Source organism: Macaca nemestrina, chromosome X (genome assembly GCF_043159975.1).
Source record: "Macaca nemestrina isolate mMacNem1 chromosome X, mMacNem.hap1, whole genome shotgun sequence".
In the NCBI taxonomy this organism is placed as follows: Eukaryota; Metazoa; Chordata; class Mammalia; order Primates; family Cercopithecidae; genus Macaca; species Macaca nemestrina.
Genome location: NC_092145.1, coordinates 111,175,884 through 111,192,964, shown reverse-complemented (window position 1 = coordinate 111,192,964; position 17,081 = coordinate 111,175,884). Strand labels below are relative to the sequence as shown.

Here is a 17,081-nt window from a genome sequence, read left to right as displayed (position 1 = left end):
GGATTTGAGGAGAGGGTTCCACGGGGGCTCGGAAGGGGCTTGACTAAGGGACCAGAATTAGAACCAAATCCTAGAAAGACCGGGCATTCGGTGGCTAGTATTGGGAGGGCGATCAGGGCTATTCAGAGAGTGACAGAGTGATCCGCAGGAGAGGCTTTCTAGAGGATGCCGCTCTGCCTCACACTTTTGAAGGGGCCTGAAATGGTGCAGCGAGCTGAACTGCGGTCGGTAGGTCCGGGAGGAGCTTGTTCTCACAACCTCTCCCTCCTTTCTTCCCTGGCTGACCCCCTCCCCGGCACCCGAAAAAGACACACTGAGAAACCAGAGCCGGGTAGACTAGGTGGTTAAGGAGTTTATTTGGGAGAGGAGAATCATATTTGTTCTTCCTTGGGGGGGGGGGGTTCTTCAAACAATACCGAAGGGTTTGGGAAAGGGTAGGGGTCTGGAGGGGAGAAGGAGGGGCCACAGCCAGACAAAATGGCAACACACGATCACAGGCACTACTGACATCACAGACACAGCAGAGGGTGCAGGATAGGGGCTCCAGACCGGGCCTCCAACCACCCCAGGAGAGGTGGAGGTGTGGAGGGAGGGAGGGGGCAGGGGAAGGGGGAAGAGGGGTGGGCCAGCCCCACAGACCCGTTGGTTCTGTCCTCTGATTAACCTAGCTGTTTCATCACAGGAGTGGGGAAGGGTGTGTGTGGTGGGGAGCTTCTCTCTGGATCCCACGCCTCACCCTACAAGCCATATCACTTGGCTCTTCTCAGGCCACTTCCGTCTCAAGCTGTAGCCAGAGCCATTCTCCTCCATCCCTAACAAAACCCGTCTGGAAGCTCCTATCCAAGTCCCCTCTCCACTGCCCAAACCCAGCCACTGTAAAACATTTTCTTCACTGCACCATGGGGAGGGGCTGCCCTTTCTGAAACCACCATGGAAGCTCCATTCTAAGCCCCACCCTGTCTAGAACCCTGGTTTGGCCCATTCCTGAATCCCACTTCTTGCCTTGCTCAAGATCTGTCCCCTTTATAATCAAGCTCAGTCTCCCAAATGTTCCAAGCCACACCCTTTCCATAGGCTCTGGTCCCAGTCCAAGACCCACCTACTCTGGAGCCCACCATTCTGCCTCGCTCAAAGCCCCGCCCCTTCTAGAACCCTGCCCTCAGCGTCCTTCCAAGCCCCACCCCAGAATGCTCTAGCGCACTCCTCTCCTTCAGACTCCAGATCCACTCTGTCTGGAACCCAACCTCCCTGCCGACCCCTCCACTCCACAGCTCCTCTCCAAGACCACCTTGGGTCCAAAATGTTCTCTCTACCTGAAGCCCCCCCAATCTCTGCCTTTCTCTCACCCTGGAGTTGGATTTCCCTAATGGCCTTTGTTCAGGCAGGCATTGCTGGAGGAACCAAGGCCAGAGCTGGGAGGAGGGGAGGGGGAGAGAAGAGAGAGTCTGAAGCCACACCCACCCTCCCCACACAGCCGAGGTCTGTTCTCTCCCTGTCCTTTCAGATCCCCCTAACCTCAGGGGACAGGGAGGGTAAACAGAGAGGGGCCAAGGGATGCAGGGAAAGGGACAGGGGTAAGAGAGGAGGCCCACTCAAGACTGGGCACCTAGTGCATGAGGGGAGTAGAGTGAGGGCAGGGCTCAGACAGATAAATAGATATTTATATATAATATATATATATATAAACAACAAAGACAGTTAGGGTCTCCTGGCTTGAGGGGTGGAGACCTAGGGTGTAAGGGTGGGAAGGGGGGCAGGCCTTCTCCTGAGCTCTTGCCCCCTCATGGGTCCTCCTGGGCTTCACTGACCTGTAGAGACAAAAGACACAGAAAGGAGAGGGGGTCCGACATGGGTGGCGCCCTCAGATAGGGGTTGGGCTGTTATGCCTTTTTCCTGGCTTTATGTCTTTTCTTCTTTCACTTATATTGCTGGAGACAACTTCATCCCAGCTGCCTCTACTGAGAAGATATACCTGATCTTGCCCCCACTGGGTTAGGTACCAAAGAGATTACAGTCTCCCTCCCCCAACCAAAAAAGTAGTCCCTTGACAGGTACTGTTCTAGCCATTTGTGCTAAACTATATTGAGCAAAACAAAGATCCCTGTCTTTGTGCAGCTTATATTGTAGCAGGGGGAGATAGACTTCACACAGCGAACATGATGCATGAGTGGATTATATCGTATTACACAGGGTGACAATAAGAAATGAAAAAAACAAAGTGAGGTGGGCATGGTCGCTCACACTTACAGTCTCAGCTACTTGGGAGGCTGAGGTGGGAGGATTGCCTGAGCCCAGGAGTTCAAGTCTAGCACTCCCCAAGTACTAGGATTACAGGCATGAGCTACCACGCCCAGCCTGCGACAGGGCAGAGTTCTGCACAGGAGGACTGTGGCCTAATTTAGGATTTAACAGAATCCCTCCAGATGCTATGAGTAGAACAGAATGGAAATGGAGACCTGAGAAGAGGTCCGGGAGAGATGACAGTGGAAGATGATGGATATATTTTTTGAAGGTAGGACCAACAGGATTTTTTGATGAATTAGATATGGGATGCCCTTTCCATCCTGGCTAACCCAGTGTCAGAGGCTACCTCCAAGTATTGCCACCTTCTGCCTCCCCCGACTTCACGCCACCCCCTAGCCTTTTCCTTCAGCCTTTCCTCCCCTACATCCTCCCTCCTATCTGAGGGAAATCTCACTTCTCTTTTTCTTTTTCTTTTTTTGAGACAGAGTCTCGCTCTGTCGCCCAGGCTGGAGTGCAGTGGCACAATCTAAACTCACTGGAACCTCCGCCTCCCAGGTTCAAGCTATTTTCCTGCCTCAGCCTCCAGGGTAGCTGGAACTACAGACGTGCGCCACCACGTCTAAAATTAAAATATTTAATTTTAATATAAAAATTAAAAATAATTTTTTTTTTTGTTTTTTGTTTTTGTTTTTGTTTTTGTTTTTTTTTTTTTTTTTTTTGAGACGGAGTCTCGCTCTGCCGCCCAGGCTGGAGTGCAGTGGCCGGATCTCAGCTCACTGCAAGCTCCGCCTCCCGGGTTCACACCATTCTCCTGCCTCAGCCTCCCGAGTAGTTGGGACTACAGGCGCCCGCCACCGCGCCCGGCTAGTTTTTTGTATTTTTTAGTAGAGACGGGGTTTCACCGTGTTAGCCAGGATGGTCTCGATCTCCTGACCTCGTGATCCGCCCGTCTCGGCCTCCCAAAGTGCTGGGATTACAGGCTTGAGCCACCGCGCCCGGCCAAAAATAATTTTTATATTTTTAGTAGAGACGGGGTTTCACCATGTTGGCCAGGCTAGTCTTGAACTCCTAACCTCAGGTGATCCGCCCACCTTGGCCTCCCAAAGTGCTGGGATTACAGGCATGAGCCACCTCGCCTGGCCTCTCTCTTTTCTTTTCTTATTTCTTTTCTTTCTTTTTTTTTTTTGAGACAGAGTCTCGCTCTGTTGCCAGGCTGGAGTGCAGTGGCAGGATCATAGTTCACGGCAGCCTCAACTTTCTAGGCTCAAGTGATCCTCCCACTTCAGCCTCCCAAGTAGATGGGACAGATGCATGCCACCACGCCCAGCTAAGTTTTGTATTTTTTTGTAGAGGTGGGGTTTCATCATGTTGCCCAGGCTGGTCTCGAACTCCTGGACTCAAGCGATCCGCCCGCCTCGGTCTCCTAAAGTGCTGGGATTACAGGCGTGAGCCACCGAGCCTGACCCTCACTTCTCTTTTAAGGCCCAGCAAGAAGGCTGGCAAGCCTTTCCAGGACCCTACCCGGTCCCTCTTCCTCCTTTGAAGATCCACACTACTTCCCTCCCCTCGAGCGTTGGGGAGAGGCGGCAGATCTATCCCCTCCTCCCGGATTGGTGAGCTCGTCTGACCTTCAAGATCCACGCCCATTTACCCTCACCATCTATTGGCCTTATCACCTATTGGCTTATCAGTCACCTCTAAGACCCACCTCCTCGTCGCTTCTGTGACTCTTGCGCCCCGCTGACTTGCCATTGCGCAAGTCCCCCGATATTCCCTCCCTTTATTGGTTGCTCTGCTTCTCTCCCCCCGCCTTTCCCCGGAGTTGCACTTCTACCTCCCTCCTATTGGCTCTTCGTTCTGTCCATCTTGAAGCACCGTTCTTCTTTTCTCCATTCATTGGCTAGTTTTTCAGCTCTTAGCAGGTAGCTCTGCCTCTTGATTGCCTCCTTCAAACTTCAGTCCTTACTTGCCCCAGTAAACGCCTTACGTACTCTTTACCCCTGACTCTTATTGGTTCACTGACCCGCTCGTCTCCTTTCTTGTACCCTCCTTGGCTGCACCGCTCGCCGGTCACTCACCAGACTACATCTGATTGGAGAAGGAGGTGGGTGCACCCTGCGGGCCGTAGCCTTGCTGCCCATAGTCGCCCTGAGGCCCGTACCCACCGCCACTGCCGCCGGCTGGTTGACCGTAGTCAGGCTGGTAGCCGCCCTGAGGCCCGTAGGAATCCTGGGGCCCGTACCCGCCGGGGCCCTGCCCGTAGCCCGCATCTCCGTAGGCGTCCCCGGGTGCCGGTTGTTTCTCGGGGGCGCCGGGAGGCGCGCGCAGGAACGGGGCGGCCCAGCCTGTCTCCTTAAACACGAACCACAGGTTGCCGACCCAGAGCACCAGGTTCAGGAAGCCGAACACCTGCAGGGAGACAAGGCTCGGCTGTGGTACCCCGCCCATTGCCTTGGCGGTCCTGCGTGCAGGAATGAGCATGCGGGGAATGAATCCATAGGCTCCGCAGGGTGGGGGGTTTCTGAAACCCAGACTCTCTGAGTCCCAGTGCGAGAACATCGATGTGCAGAAAAATCACCTCTGGCGGGGAGGGCATGTTAGAAGAATTTGGAGTCCTGGGGATGCTGCGATCTATCAGTATTACATATACAATTATTTACATATTTGCACATATGCACATTATATACACGTTTATGCATGTATAAAATGTAAATTTGTAATATATTCATAGTAAAATGTAAGGATACAAACTTATTAAATTTAACTATACCACTAACATGCATCTAAATACATACATGTAGATATAAATATATGTATAAGTGTACATGTATAAAATATATGAAACTTGCATAATTTTTTTTTTTTTTGAGATGGAGTTTTGCTCTTGTTGCCCAGACTGGAGTGCAATGGCACGATCTCGGCTCACCGCAACCTTCGCCTCCTGGGTTCAAGCAATTCTCCTGCCTCAGCCTCCCGAGTAGCTGGGATTACAGGCATGCGCCACCACACTCGGCTAATTTTGTATTTTTAGTAGAGATGGGGTTTCCCTATTTTGGTCAGGCTGGTCTTGAACTCCCGACCTCAGGTGATCTGCCTGCCTTGGCCTCCCAAAGTGCTGGGATTACAGGCGTGAGCCACTGCGCCCGGCCACATAAAGTAATTTTAAGACATAAAACACTTTATGTATCTTTTCCTATATGCCATGCCCTCTTCTAAGAGCTTTACATGTTATAAGTTTACTTAAAATTCAGTTTTGGGCAGGAAATACTATCTCCATTTTATAGTTGAGGAAACTGAGGCCCTAGAGGCTAAGTTACCTGAAGTCTCACATCCAGCAAGTGACAGGAAAGAAAAGTTGTAATCTTAGCATCTGTAATCCTTGTATACGACTTACCTTGTGCTAGGCCCTTTTCTGAGCACTCCGTATTATTAGTTCACTAAATACTCAACTTTGGAGCAAGACCCATTATTAGTTTTCTATTATACATGCTCAACTGAACCCTGAGAGGCTGTGGCTAGTTTCAGGTCAGGGAGTTTGCAAGAGGTAGAGCTGGGATTTGAGCGCAGTCAGTCTGACTCCAGCCAGCAGGGGGCATCCAAGTGGGGAAACATTTCAAGTTTTTCCTTCGTTTTGCACATGAGGAAACTGAGGTCCCGAGAGGGTGCTGAGTTGCCAGAAATTCTACATGTCTAGGCTGGATCTGGGATCCAGGTCTCCCAAACCTAATCTGGACAGAAGCTGTCATGTTCCCCCTTTGGGGACAGTCTGTGGTGTCACAGTGGTTACAATTGCTAGCTCATCCTTCAATGTTGTTGTTGGCACGTGTTCTCCAGGGACACCCCTTGGATCTCCCCTGACTCTCCTCTTATTCTCCCACTCCACTACTCCCCATGCCGGACTGTACTGTTTTCCACTCTCCCTCCTCCAGCCAGCACTTAGGGCTTACCACCGAGGTGTTGAGTCCCGAGGTCACAGGGTCTCTCAGTTCCTTGCATGTGTTCCCTGTCTGGCGGCAGACGGGCATCTCCTTGATAATGTTCTCTGGGTCTGTGGCCATCTTCACATCTGACAGCCCCTTGGCCCATGCCGATGAGCTAACTAGCCACATGAAGGCAAACACAGCCGTGGCCAGAAAGTCCTAAGGCAGGCAGGGGTGAGGAAGACGGCACTGTGAGTGGACTGCTTCACGCTAGGCCCTGGGGCCTCCTCGGATCACAGGCTTTCTTTGGGGAAGAGACCCCCAGAAGAGGCCTGTCTCTCCCCTGCCTTTTCAGCTCTCAAGCCCACAGCACTTTCACCTGAAGGTGGCCCTCCCAGCTTGAGCTTGTGTGTGTACATGACACAGAGGATGTGGGAGTGTGATTGTGATATGTGGCTGTGGGTGTTGGGGGGAGGGGAACTCTGTGGGATGATTTCCGAATCTGTGGAAAGTAATGTGTCTTTCCACTTTTGTCTGCATGTGGGAATTTTTGTCATTTTGTGTCTAGGCTGAGGGTGTGTGAGTACAGCAGTGTAGGAATCAGTGTGTCGGTGTGGCATGATGACAGGCATGACTGTCACAGTGAACCTCTGTGGGCCTCTTCCTTTGATCTAGGCTGTGTGGTTGTGTGAGAGCAGGAAGGTTCTCAGGTGTGGGCCTGTCTGGGATTCTGCATGGGCTGTATGTCTCTGTGACTCTATGACTCTGTGTCCCTGATGCCTGGTGTGGATTAATAGCAGCGGCAGCTATATGTGTGGCTGTTATGGTGGCTGTGTGCCTATGGGCCTGTCTGGGATTTGGTGTGGTCTGTGAGCATGGCTGTGTCCCTGAGGTTCCGTGTCCCCATGGTCGCTACATGCAAGTGGTTGTGGGGACTCACCAGCATGGGCCCTTTGTTATTCTCTCGGTACTTGTTCTGCAGGAAGATGTAGGTGGCCAGAGCCCCCATGGAGTAGAGGAAGGCAAACACAGCCACGGTGACAAAGAATTCGGCTGACGAGGAGTAGTCCCCAACTAAGAAGACCTTGGTGGTGCCCCCTCGGCAGGTGGGTGCATCAAAGTACACTTGGTGCAGCCTGCAAACAGAGGTGGGCAGGTGTGGCCCAGCCCCTAAGAACCCCCTCAACCCTCCAGCCCAATCATGGGTCCCCCCGATTCTGACAAGGCCCCAGGAAGAGGAGGAAATAACCATTCATCGAGCACCTACTATGTACCAGTCACATTTCACTGATTGCTCAAAACATCCTGGTGAGATAGGTGTTATTCATCCTTCACTCCAACCCAAGCACTCTGGTCTCTCGATTATTTCTAGAACTTGCCAGGCATCCTCCCTCCCCAGGATCTTTGTTTGTACTGGCTGTTCCCTTTGCCGGGAATGCTTTCCCCCTAGATAGCTTCGGGTCTTACTCCCTCATCTCCTTGAAGCTTTGCTCAACTGTCACCTTCTCATTGAGACCTTCCCTGATCTCCCTACTTAAAATTAAATGGAAACATTCTCACAACCAGCACTCCTTAGCCTGGCTTCCTTGCTCCACTTTTCTCGATAGTAGTGGTACCCATCTGACATACCAGATATTTTATTTTTTTTAATCTTGTTTTTTGCTGTAACTACAAGAGGGTGGGGCTTATTCCTCTATTTTCACCACTGTATCTCCAGGCCCTGGAACAGTGCTGGCACCTAGCAGGCACTCAAGAAATGTTTATCAAATGAAATGTACAGAGGCGGAAACAGAGGCTTGGGGAAGTGCATTAACTTGCCTAAAGTCACACAGCTGGCAAGGGAATGTCAGAGTTGGGATCTGAACCTTGTTTTCTCCCTTCCTCATGTTGACTTTCCTCTCCCACCCCAGTTCAGGTCCCCTAGAGAAAAAAATGTATGCATAGCAGAGGAGAGCCCAGCGACTACACAACAGGAAAAGACAGACAGAAAGAAAGGAGGGTAAAGGGATCCTGGAACAGGGTGTGTGTATGTGAGGGAAGAGGGGAGGTGTCCTGGGACTAAGGCCTTTCCTGTGGTGTGATGGAAGAAAAGTGGGGGTTGTAGAGAGAAAATGTCTGTGGGGAGAAGTACTGGAGCACGGTCTCAGATTGGAGGCCAGGATCCTGAGATTGAGCAAATGGTGCCAATGCCTTTGTGTAGCAAAGGCCCTGAGGGAAGAGGCTTGCACTTATTAATCACCTACTAAGCAGTTTACATAATTGTCTCATTTAATGACAGCCTCCAGCAATTCTCTAAAGCAGGCTTTATTATACCCTTTTTACAGATGAACAAACAGAGGCTTAGCAAGGTTGTTACTTGCCCAAAGTTGTACAGCTCATAAGTGATGGAGCTAGGAGTTGCATCTGGGTTTGAGTTTCTGTTTCTAGTGGGCTGGGTCAGGAGAGGAGGTCCATAAGAGGGAATGACAGGTCCTTGGGTATTAGGGCAGTTTGGGAGAGATTTGCTCAGGGGGACCCAGGGCCAAGACTCTTTTTCTGGGGGACTTGTGGGTTAAAGCCTTAGGACCCAAAGTTCTAGACATGGGAGGTGTAGGGAGGGGGCACAGGGGATGGTTGAGGTCTTGTGGATCCCCAAAGGGCCGGCTCTAAGCAGTGTCCCATGCTGCCAGCTCCCCCTCCTTCCCCAAACTCTTCTCTCCCTTGCCTCTGTGAACCCATGGATACCTGGCTGCCCCCTGCCTCTCAGGCCACACTTTCCCGGCACCTCCTCTCTTTTCCATCATTGCTCAGGGCCTGTGCTAGGTTTTCTTCTATTTTCACTCTTCCATCCCCCCACTGGGTGATCTCTTGAGCCTACATTTACCCTTAGTGCTCGAAGACCCCCAGTTTCCAACTCAATCCCTGTCCTCTTTCCTGAGTTCCTTAAATTTATTTTACTTATCGAACAAACACTGATGGAGCACTTATTGTGTGCCAGGCACTGTGCTAAGCACCTGATGAGTATTAACTCATTGAATGCTAACCACAACCCTGTGAGGTAGATATTATTAGTATTCCTTTTTACAGATAAGGAAATTGAGACCCAGAGTGGTTATATAATTTGGCCAAATAGTGGAGGAGTCTCAGAAACCTGTGCAGGGATTGTGTCTGTGGGTCTCGATTGTCCCACCCTGCAGGAGGTAGACATCGTTGTGAGGGTAGCGCCCATGCCAGCTGTGCTCATTCTTGTGCACCTAGCACCCAGTGTAGTGCCTGGCACACAGTGTGAGCTCAATAAATGTCAGAATTGTTTAACTGGGTTTAATTTTTCCCTATATCTAAGCAGTGCCCCTCATTATTCTCTACCATAAAACCCTACATGAGGATCCCCTCCTTGAGTTTCTCTCAGTCTGCTATTATCCTCTTTGTTAATTTATTTGTTATAATCTAGGCTCCATAAAGGTAGGGAGTTGGGTCTGTTTTTTTTTTTTTGAGATGGAGTTTCGCTCTTGTTGCCCAGGCTGGAGTGCAATGGTGTGATTTAGGCTCCCAGGTTCAAGTGATTCTCCTGCCTCAGCCTCCTGAGTAGCCGGGATTACAGACATGCACCATCATGCCTGGCTAATTTTGTATTTTTAGTAGAGACGGGGTTTCTCCATGTTGGTCAGGCTGGTCTCAAACTCCCGACCTCAGGTGATCCACCTGCCTCGGCCTCCGAAAGTGCTGGGATTACAGGCGTGAGCCACTGCGCCTGGCGGGAGTTGGGTCTGTTTTAGTTACTATCATGCTCCCAGCACTTTGAGTAGTACCAGATATACAATAAGTTCTCAAAAATGTATATAGAATGAATGAATGGGGATTAAATAATAATATTGGCTAACATTAATTGAGTACCTACCGGGTTAAGGTATGTATATACACCTGTCTTTTATTTTTGTATCTTATTTATTGCCTGTCCTTTACCCCTTCGCTGGAACAGAGCCAGAGGGCCACAGCCTATGTCTGCCTTGCTCACCACATAGTCCTAGAGTCCAGAGCAGTGCCGGGTACAAGGCAGGTGCTCAGTGATCCCAGTGGATGTGGCCTCTTGAGGTGGGAGCTGGGCAAGAGCTACTTGGGGGGGAGGTATTGGCCGGTTCCACCCTGCCCCTTCCTCTCCCAGGTCTGTTGGGATCCCAGGGTGGGAGCACACCTGAAGGGGTACTCGAACTCGACCTCGATGCTGAGGTCACTCTCGGTCTTGTTGGCACAATCCACGCTCAGCTGGAGCTCCCCACTGTAGCTGCCGCATGTGGCAAAGGCGAAGATGGCGAAGACCTTGGGCAGCAGGGATGGGGATGGCCACAGTGAACCTGTGTGCATGTGGGAGGGAGGTGCCCTCCTCTGGACAGACTGGGGGCCCAGCACAGGCAGCAGCAGATGGAGCAGTCCCCACCCCCAACCCCTAATCAGGGCTCATCGGGACCAAGGACAAGCTGATTACAAGGGTATGGCTGTCTCTTCCTGTTTCTCTCTCTCTTTGTGTCTCTCTCTGTCTCTGCCTCTCCATGCTGACTTCCCTCTTCTCTGTTTGTCTCTGTTGTTCTCTGTGTATCTCACTGTGTCTCTGTTTCTCTCAGTATCTCTGTTTCTCTATGTGTCTTTGTCTTTCTCAGATGTCTCTTTGTCTCTCTGTGTCTCTGATCCTCTCTGCCTCTGCCTGTCTGATCTCTTGGTGTCTCTTTTTATCTCTTTTTTCTGTCTGTGTAAGTGTATGCCTGTATGTCTGTGTCTTTCTGTTTCTTGGTCTGTTTGTCTCTGTCTTTCTGTCCTGTCTCTCACTCGGTCTCTGGATGGCTCTCTCTCTGTCTCCCTCTTGCCTCTCTGTGTGTTGGTGTCTCTTTTTTCTGAGTGTCTCTTTCTCCCCCACCCTGTTTTCCTGCCTCTCTCCCTGCGTCTGTTTCTCTTTGCATCTGTTTTCTGTGTCTCCCTTTTCTTTGTTTCTGTTTGTCTCTTCTCGTTATCTCTGTATCTCTTCTCATCTCCATATTTCTTTATTTTCCTCAGTATTTCCATCTCTGTCTTTATCATTCCCTGTCCCTCATTCTCTCTGTCACCTTCACTGTCTCTGGGTTTCTCTGGCTTTGCATAGCTCACCCAGCATCTGCTACAGGCTCCACCTCCCCCACCCCTCCCTCACTTCAGGAGAGGAGGTAGGACGTCACAATCTCCCACTTCACAACGGGGGTACCCTCAACCCTATGTGACGTCACAGCTCATCTGTTTTCTGGCTTCAAACCCCTGAAACCTCAACCTGGAGTCTAATTCCCCCATTCCCTACAACCCCCACACTCATCTCTGGCTATCCGTCCCTACTCCACCCCTGCTCTTCTGGACCCCATGACCTCCCTCTCTCCTTTTACTCTCCCCCAACAGCCCAGACCACACTCACCCATTGCAGCACCTTCACAAAGCCGAGGGGCTCCTTGACCACCCGGAACTGACCCCCAGCCACCAGCTGAGGAGAGAAACAGTGGGGAAGGGGTGGGGTTGTTGGAGGTAGAGAGGGAGGTGAGTGGCAAGGCTGCCTATCAATGACCCCTGGGGATGGAGCATGTGACCTCAGGGAGGGGGTGAAAAGGAGAAAGTGACACCTTGGGGAAGGTGTGAGCCCCAGGGTCTCTGAGAAAAGACCCCGGGGTCCAAGGACTGGTGGGAAGGTCTGAAGAGATGGTGAGTCAGATGGCAGAGGAGGTCGGGGGTGAGGGAGATGGGGATGAGGTCAGGACTAGTTAAGGAGGGGGAGCAGGTCTGAAACATAAAGGCGAGTCAGATAGGGAAGGGGTTCGGGTGGAGAATGGGGATGGAGTGGGGTGCATTCTGGTGGGGGATTGTGATGGTGAAGGTGAGTCATAACAGGGCAGGAGTCGGTTTGGCTCAGGTGGGGGAAGGGTCTGCAGTGGTAAAGGTGTGTCAGATGGCAGTGATGGTGGAGGTCTGAGGTGATGGGGATGGGGAAGGGTTGGGACTGATTGGGGGTGAGTTTCTGAGGTGGCGAAGAGAGAGATGGCGGAGAGGGTCTGGACTGATTAAGGTGGGGGAGGGCTGGGACATGGCTTCAGTCGCTATGTGCTGGAGGTGAGGAGACTGGGGGTTTTGGAAGGAGTAAAACCAGATTGTCCCCTAGGTGTGTTCTGGGGGAAGGGGTGGTCGCCTATGGGGGTACAGTCTCTGTTTGGGAGGGGCGGGTGCCAGTCCTCTCCCCCACCCCCGCCCCCACACCTTCTGTCGCTCTATTTCCTAGCTTATCCGCAGCACCCCCCATCTTCCTTCCACTCTCCCCTCCCCTTGTCCCTTGCCCTCACTCCAGCCCCCGGGCCCCTGTTCCTCCCCTCGCGGTCGCCAGTAATGAACTGGACTCCGGGGCCCCTGCTGCGGCAGTGAGGACGGCCCTCGCTGCGGCAAAGAGCGCACTCCTTTCCTCCACCTCCCCTTTCCTCCCCTTCACCTGCCGCAGACCCCAGCCCCAGCGCCGGGGACCGGGTCTCCGCTGCCAGACCCTGGCCACCACCTCCCAGAGTCGGCGGGCCTGAGCGACCCGGCCCTGGCAGCCGGGCAGCGGCGGGCTCTGTCCACGGTGCTGGAGCGCGTACCTGATTCACCACGTCCATGTCTGCCAGCAGCAGCATCAGCAATGCAGGGGGCGGGAGGCGCCGGCTAGCAAGGGCGGCGCGGGGCGCGGCGGGGGCGGCGCGCGCTCGTTGGAACAGCCCAGGCGGCTGCAGCCCCGCCCCTCGCGCCCCCTCCTTGCCCGCAACGCGCCTGCGCACAGAGGGTTGTACCCCAGTCTCACCGGCAGCCATTCCGGCCGGGAGACTGGAGCCGCGAGAGCGTGCTGGAATATGCCTTGGGAAAACACAGCTCGAGGGCTCGGGAGAGGATACCTCCCCGTTCGGTCCTACAGTGTGACAACTTTGCCAGGCCCTTTTCTGAGTTTGTTAAACGTGTTCACTCATTTAATGCTTACAAAAGTCCTATGTCTTAGGGACTATTCCGCCGTTTTTACAGATGAGGAAAATGATTCCCCAGAGAGCTTAAGTGACTCTCACAAGGTCAGCCAGCTACTAGCTGGCAGTGCCCAGAGTCCCTGCAGTTTAAACACGGTTCAAGGTCTTCCAGCTTCCTTTTTCGTAGTCTGCATTTGAAGCATACCCTGAAACTCTCTCCTTCCCCCAGCTAACCATCTCCCTTATTTCTCTCTTCCTCTTTGTCAAATTAATGCCTACTCTAACTCTACCACTTTACCTGCTATTTATTCCTTAGCTCTCTCTTAATTGGAATAACCCTCCTTCCTGCAACTAAAACTAGGCCCATCAAGGTCAACAGTGATGGCTATGATACAAAATACAGTTGGGGCTTAAGATGCTCAACTTCGGCCAGGTGCGGTGGCTCATGCCTGTAATCCCAGCACTTTGGGAGGCTGAGACAGGTGGATCACTTGAGCTCAGGAGTTTGAGACCAGCCTGGCCAACACGGTGAAACCCCATCTCTAGTAAAAATACAAAAATTAGCTGGCTGTGGTGGCAGGTGCCTGTAATCCCAGCTACTTGGGAGGCTGAGGCGGGAGAATCGCTTGAATCCAGGAGGCAGAGGTTGCACTGAGGCGAGATCGCACCACTGCACTCCGGCCTGGGTAACAGAGCGAGACTCCATCTCAAAAACAATACAAGCAAACAAACAAAAAAAACTACTGAGATACTGTTTTTCATCTTTCAGGGTGGTGAGTATCAAAAAGTTTGATAACGTTGCATATTGGTAAGTTGGCCAGAAACAAGCATTCTCATAAATCGCCTGTGGAAGTTTCATTGGTGTAACATGTGTAGAAGGCAATTGGGCAAAATCTAAAAAAATAAATTCATTTACTGTTTGGTTCAGCTTCATACTTCTAGGAATTCATCTTACAGATAGACTCATAAATGTGCTAAAAGATATATGTATAAGATAATACACGACTGGCCTGTTTATTTTTTGTTTTTTATTTTTTTGAGACGGAGTCTCGCTCTGTTGCCCAGGCTGGAGTGCAGTGGCACGATCTCCGCTCACTGCAATCTCCGCCTCCCGGGTTCAAGCAATTCTTCCTGCCTCAGCCTCCCCCAAGTAGCTGGGGTTACAGGCACCCGCCACCATACCCATCTATTTTTTTTTTTTTTTTTTTGTAGTTTTAGTAGAGACAGGGTTTACCATATTGGCTAGGCTGGTCATGAACTCCTGACCTCATGTGATCTGCCTGCCTTGGCCTCCCAAAGTGCTGGGATTACAGGTGTGAGCCACCGCCCCGGGCCAGGGCTGTTTATAATAGGATAAAGAATGGACACTCCCAAAGTGCTCATTGCTGGTAGCCTGTTTAAATAAACTCTTTTTTTTTTTTTTTTTTTGAGATGGAGTCTCGCTCTGCCGCCCAGGCTGGAGTGCAGTGGCCCGATCTCGGCTCACTGCAAGCTCCACCTCCCGGGTTCACGCCATTCTCTCGCCTCACCCTCCGAGAAGCTGGGACTACAGGCGCCCGCCACCACGCCCGGCTAGTTTTTTGTATTTTTAGTAGAGACGGGGTTTCACCATGTTAGCCAGGATGGTCTCGATCTCCTGACCTCGTGATCCACCCGCCTCGGCCTCCCAAAGTGCTGGGATTACAGGCTTGAGCCACCGCGCCCGGCCGTTAAACTCTTGATACTATGCCGCTGTCATTATAATAACATGGAACTATGGAATGATTGCCAAGATATTTAGTTAAGTAAAAAATGCAAGATGTCAAACTGTGTGGTAATTGTGTACAAAGAGAAGAGAAGGGTTATATCAGACAGAGAATAGCTAATATTTAAATTGTGGCTGTTTTCTGTCAAGTACTGTTTAGAGAACTTTGCCTGTATTACTCACTTAAATTCTCACTGTAACCCTATGGGACAGGTACGACAACTATCTTCATTTTACAGCTGAATAAACTACGAGGCAGAGAGGAATTTTCCTAAGTTCACACAGCTGGCAAATTGGTAGAACCAGGATATGAACCCAGGAAGTCTGGCTCCAGCACCTGTTACTCTTAGCCACTGTGCTAACTTATCAGTACACCATCTTTTTTTTTTCAGCACACCATCTTGTATGTCTATAAAAGATACCCGATAATACTATTTGCTTCCAGAGGGTAGGGAAACTTTTCACTTTATACCCCTTTGTACCTTTTGGGACTCCATCTCAAATAAAATAAAATAAAAAATAAACAGCCCGGTAGTGTATCATTTTGTACATACACTTTCTAGCACATGTACAAGTCTACCTGTAAGATAAATTCCTAGAAGTATGAAGCTGAACAAAACAGTAAATGAATTTATTTTTCTAGATTTTGCCCAATTGCCTTCTACACAGGCAGACATGGTATAACATGTGTAGAAGGCGATTGGGCAAAATCTAAAAAAATAAATTCATTTACTGTTTGGTTCAGCTTCATACTTCTAGGAATTCATCTTACAGATAGACTCACGCATGTGCTAAAAGATAAATGTATAAGATAATGAAACTTCCACAAGCGATTTATGAAAATGCTTGTTTCTGGCCAACCTGCCAATATGGAACATTATCAAACTTTTTGATACTCACCACCCTGAAAGATGAAAAACAGCATCTCAGTAGTTTTGTTTTGTTTTGTTTTGTTTTGTTTTTGAGACAGAGTCTCGCTCTGTTGCCCAGGCTGGAGTGCAGTGGTGCAACCTCAGTTCACTGCAACCTCCGCCTCCTGGGTTCAAGCGATTCTTCTACTTCTGCCACCTGAGTAGCTGGGATTACAGGCACACACCACCACGTCTGGCTAATTTTTATTTTTTGTGTGTGTATTTTTAGTAGAGATGGGGTTTTGCCATGTTGGCCAGGCTGGTTGTGAACTCCTGACCTTAAGTGATCCACTGTTCACTTCAGCCTCCCAAAGTGCTGGGATTACAGGTGTGAACCACTGCATCTGGCCTACCTTTTGAATTTTGAACCATCTGAATGAATATCCTTTTTTTTTCTTTTCTTTCTTTTTTTTTTTGAGACAGGGTCTCCCTGTGTTGCCCAGGCTGCAGTCCAGTGGCATGAATATGGCTCACTGCAGCCTCAACCTCCTGGGCTCAAGTGATCCTCCTGCCTCAGCCTCCTGTGTAGCTGGGACCACAGGCATGAGACACCATGCCCAGCTAATTTTTAAATTTTTTTGTAGAGACGAGGTCTCACTTTGTTGCCCAGGCTGGTCTTGAACTCCTGGGCTCAAGTGATCCTCCCACCTCAGTCTCCCAAAGTGCTGAGATTACAGGCATGAGTCACCATGCCCAGCTCAATACCTGTTTTTTTAAACATGAACATTCACACAAATATGTAATGGATACTTCCCAGTTGTTGCCTTATTGGGGAAGCAGTACACAGGAAGGGTTAAAAGCATGGATCTTGGCATCAAACTGCTTGAATTTGAATCCCACCTCTGATATTTCTTCTTGTTTGACCCTGGACAGGTAAAATGGTTTAAAATGATACCTATAAGGTTGTTGCACTGATTCAACGAGATAATCACTGTAATGCAGTTAGCACAGGGCCCAATAAATGGTTCATTTTACCTCCTACACATCTCTGGAATCCACTCACTTCTCACCATCTCCTCTGCCACCTCCCCTGGCTAAGGCGACCATCATTCCTGCCAATTTTAGCATCTCCAGTCTCTTCCCCCTCCCTTCTGTTTTCAGCACAGCCGTCAGAACATCTATTTAAAATGCAATGTTAACTATGTCACTACCCTACTCAAATCCCTTCCATGGCTCCCCACTGCTTATAGGAAAAATCCCAGAGTTTGGGGCCTGGCATTCAAGGCTCCGCCTGATCTGGCCTCAGTGGTTTCTCCCACCTCATCCCTCAACAGTCTCCCTTCACTCTCTATGACCT

The 17,081-nt window shown here is 50.5% G+C and overlaps 1 protein-coding gene across 1 annotated transcript; it reads right to left on the bottom strand.

Annotated features, from left to right (window-relative positions):
- Nucleotides 1–332: 332 nt before the first annotated feature.
- On the bottom strand, nt 333–12,920 carry SY (synaptophysin). The gene is made up of 7 exons (XM_011761935.2): nt 12,776–12,920; nt 11,575–11,640; nt 10,336–10,460; nt 7,105–7,300; nt 6,192–6,383; nt 4,323–4,653; nt 333–1,808 (listed from the first exon to the last, which is right to left on the bottom strand). Exons 1-6 carry the CDS (start codon nt 12,809–12,811, stop codon nt 4,327–4,329), a joined length of 942 nt encoding a protein of 313 aa, XP_011760237.2. The 5' UTR covers nt 12,812–12,920; the 3' UTR covers nt 333–1,808; nt 4,323–4,326.
- Nucleotides 12,921–17,081: the final 4,161 nt, after the last annotated feature.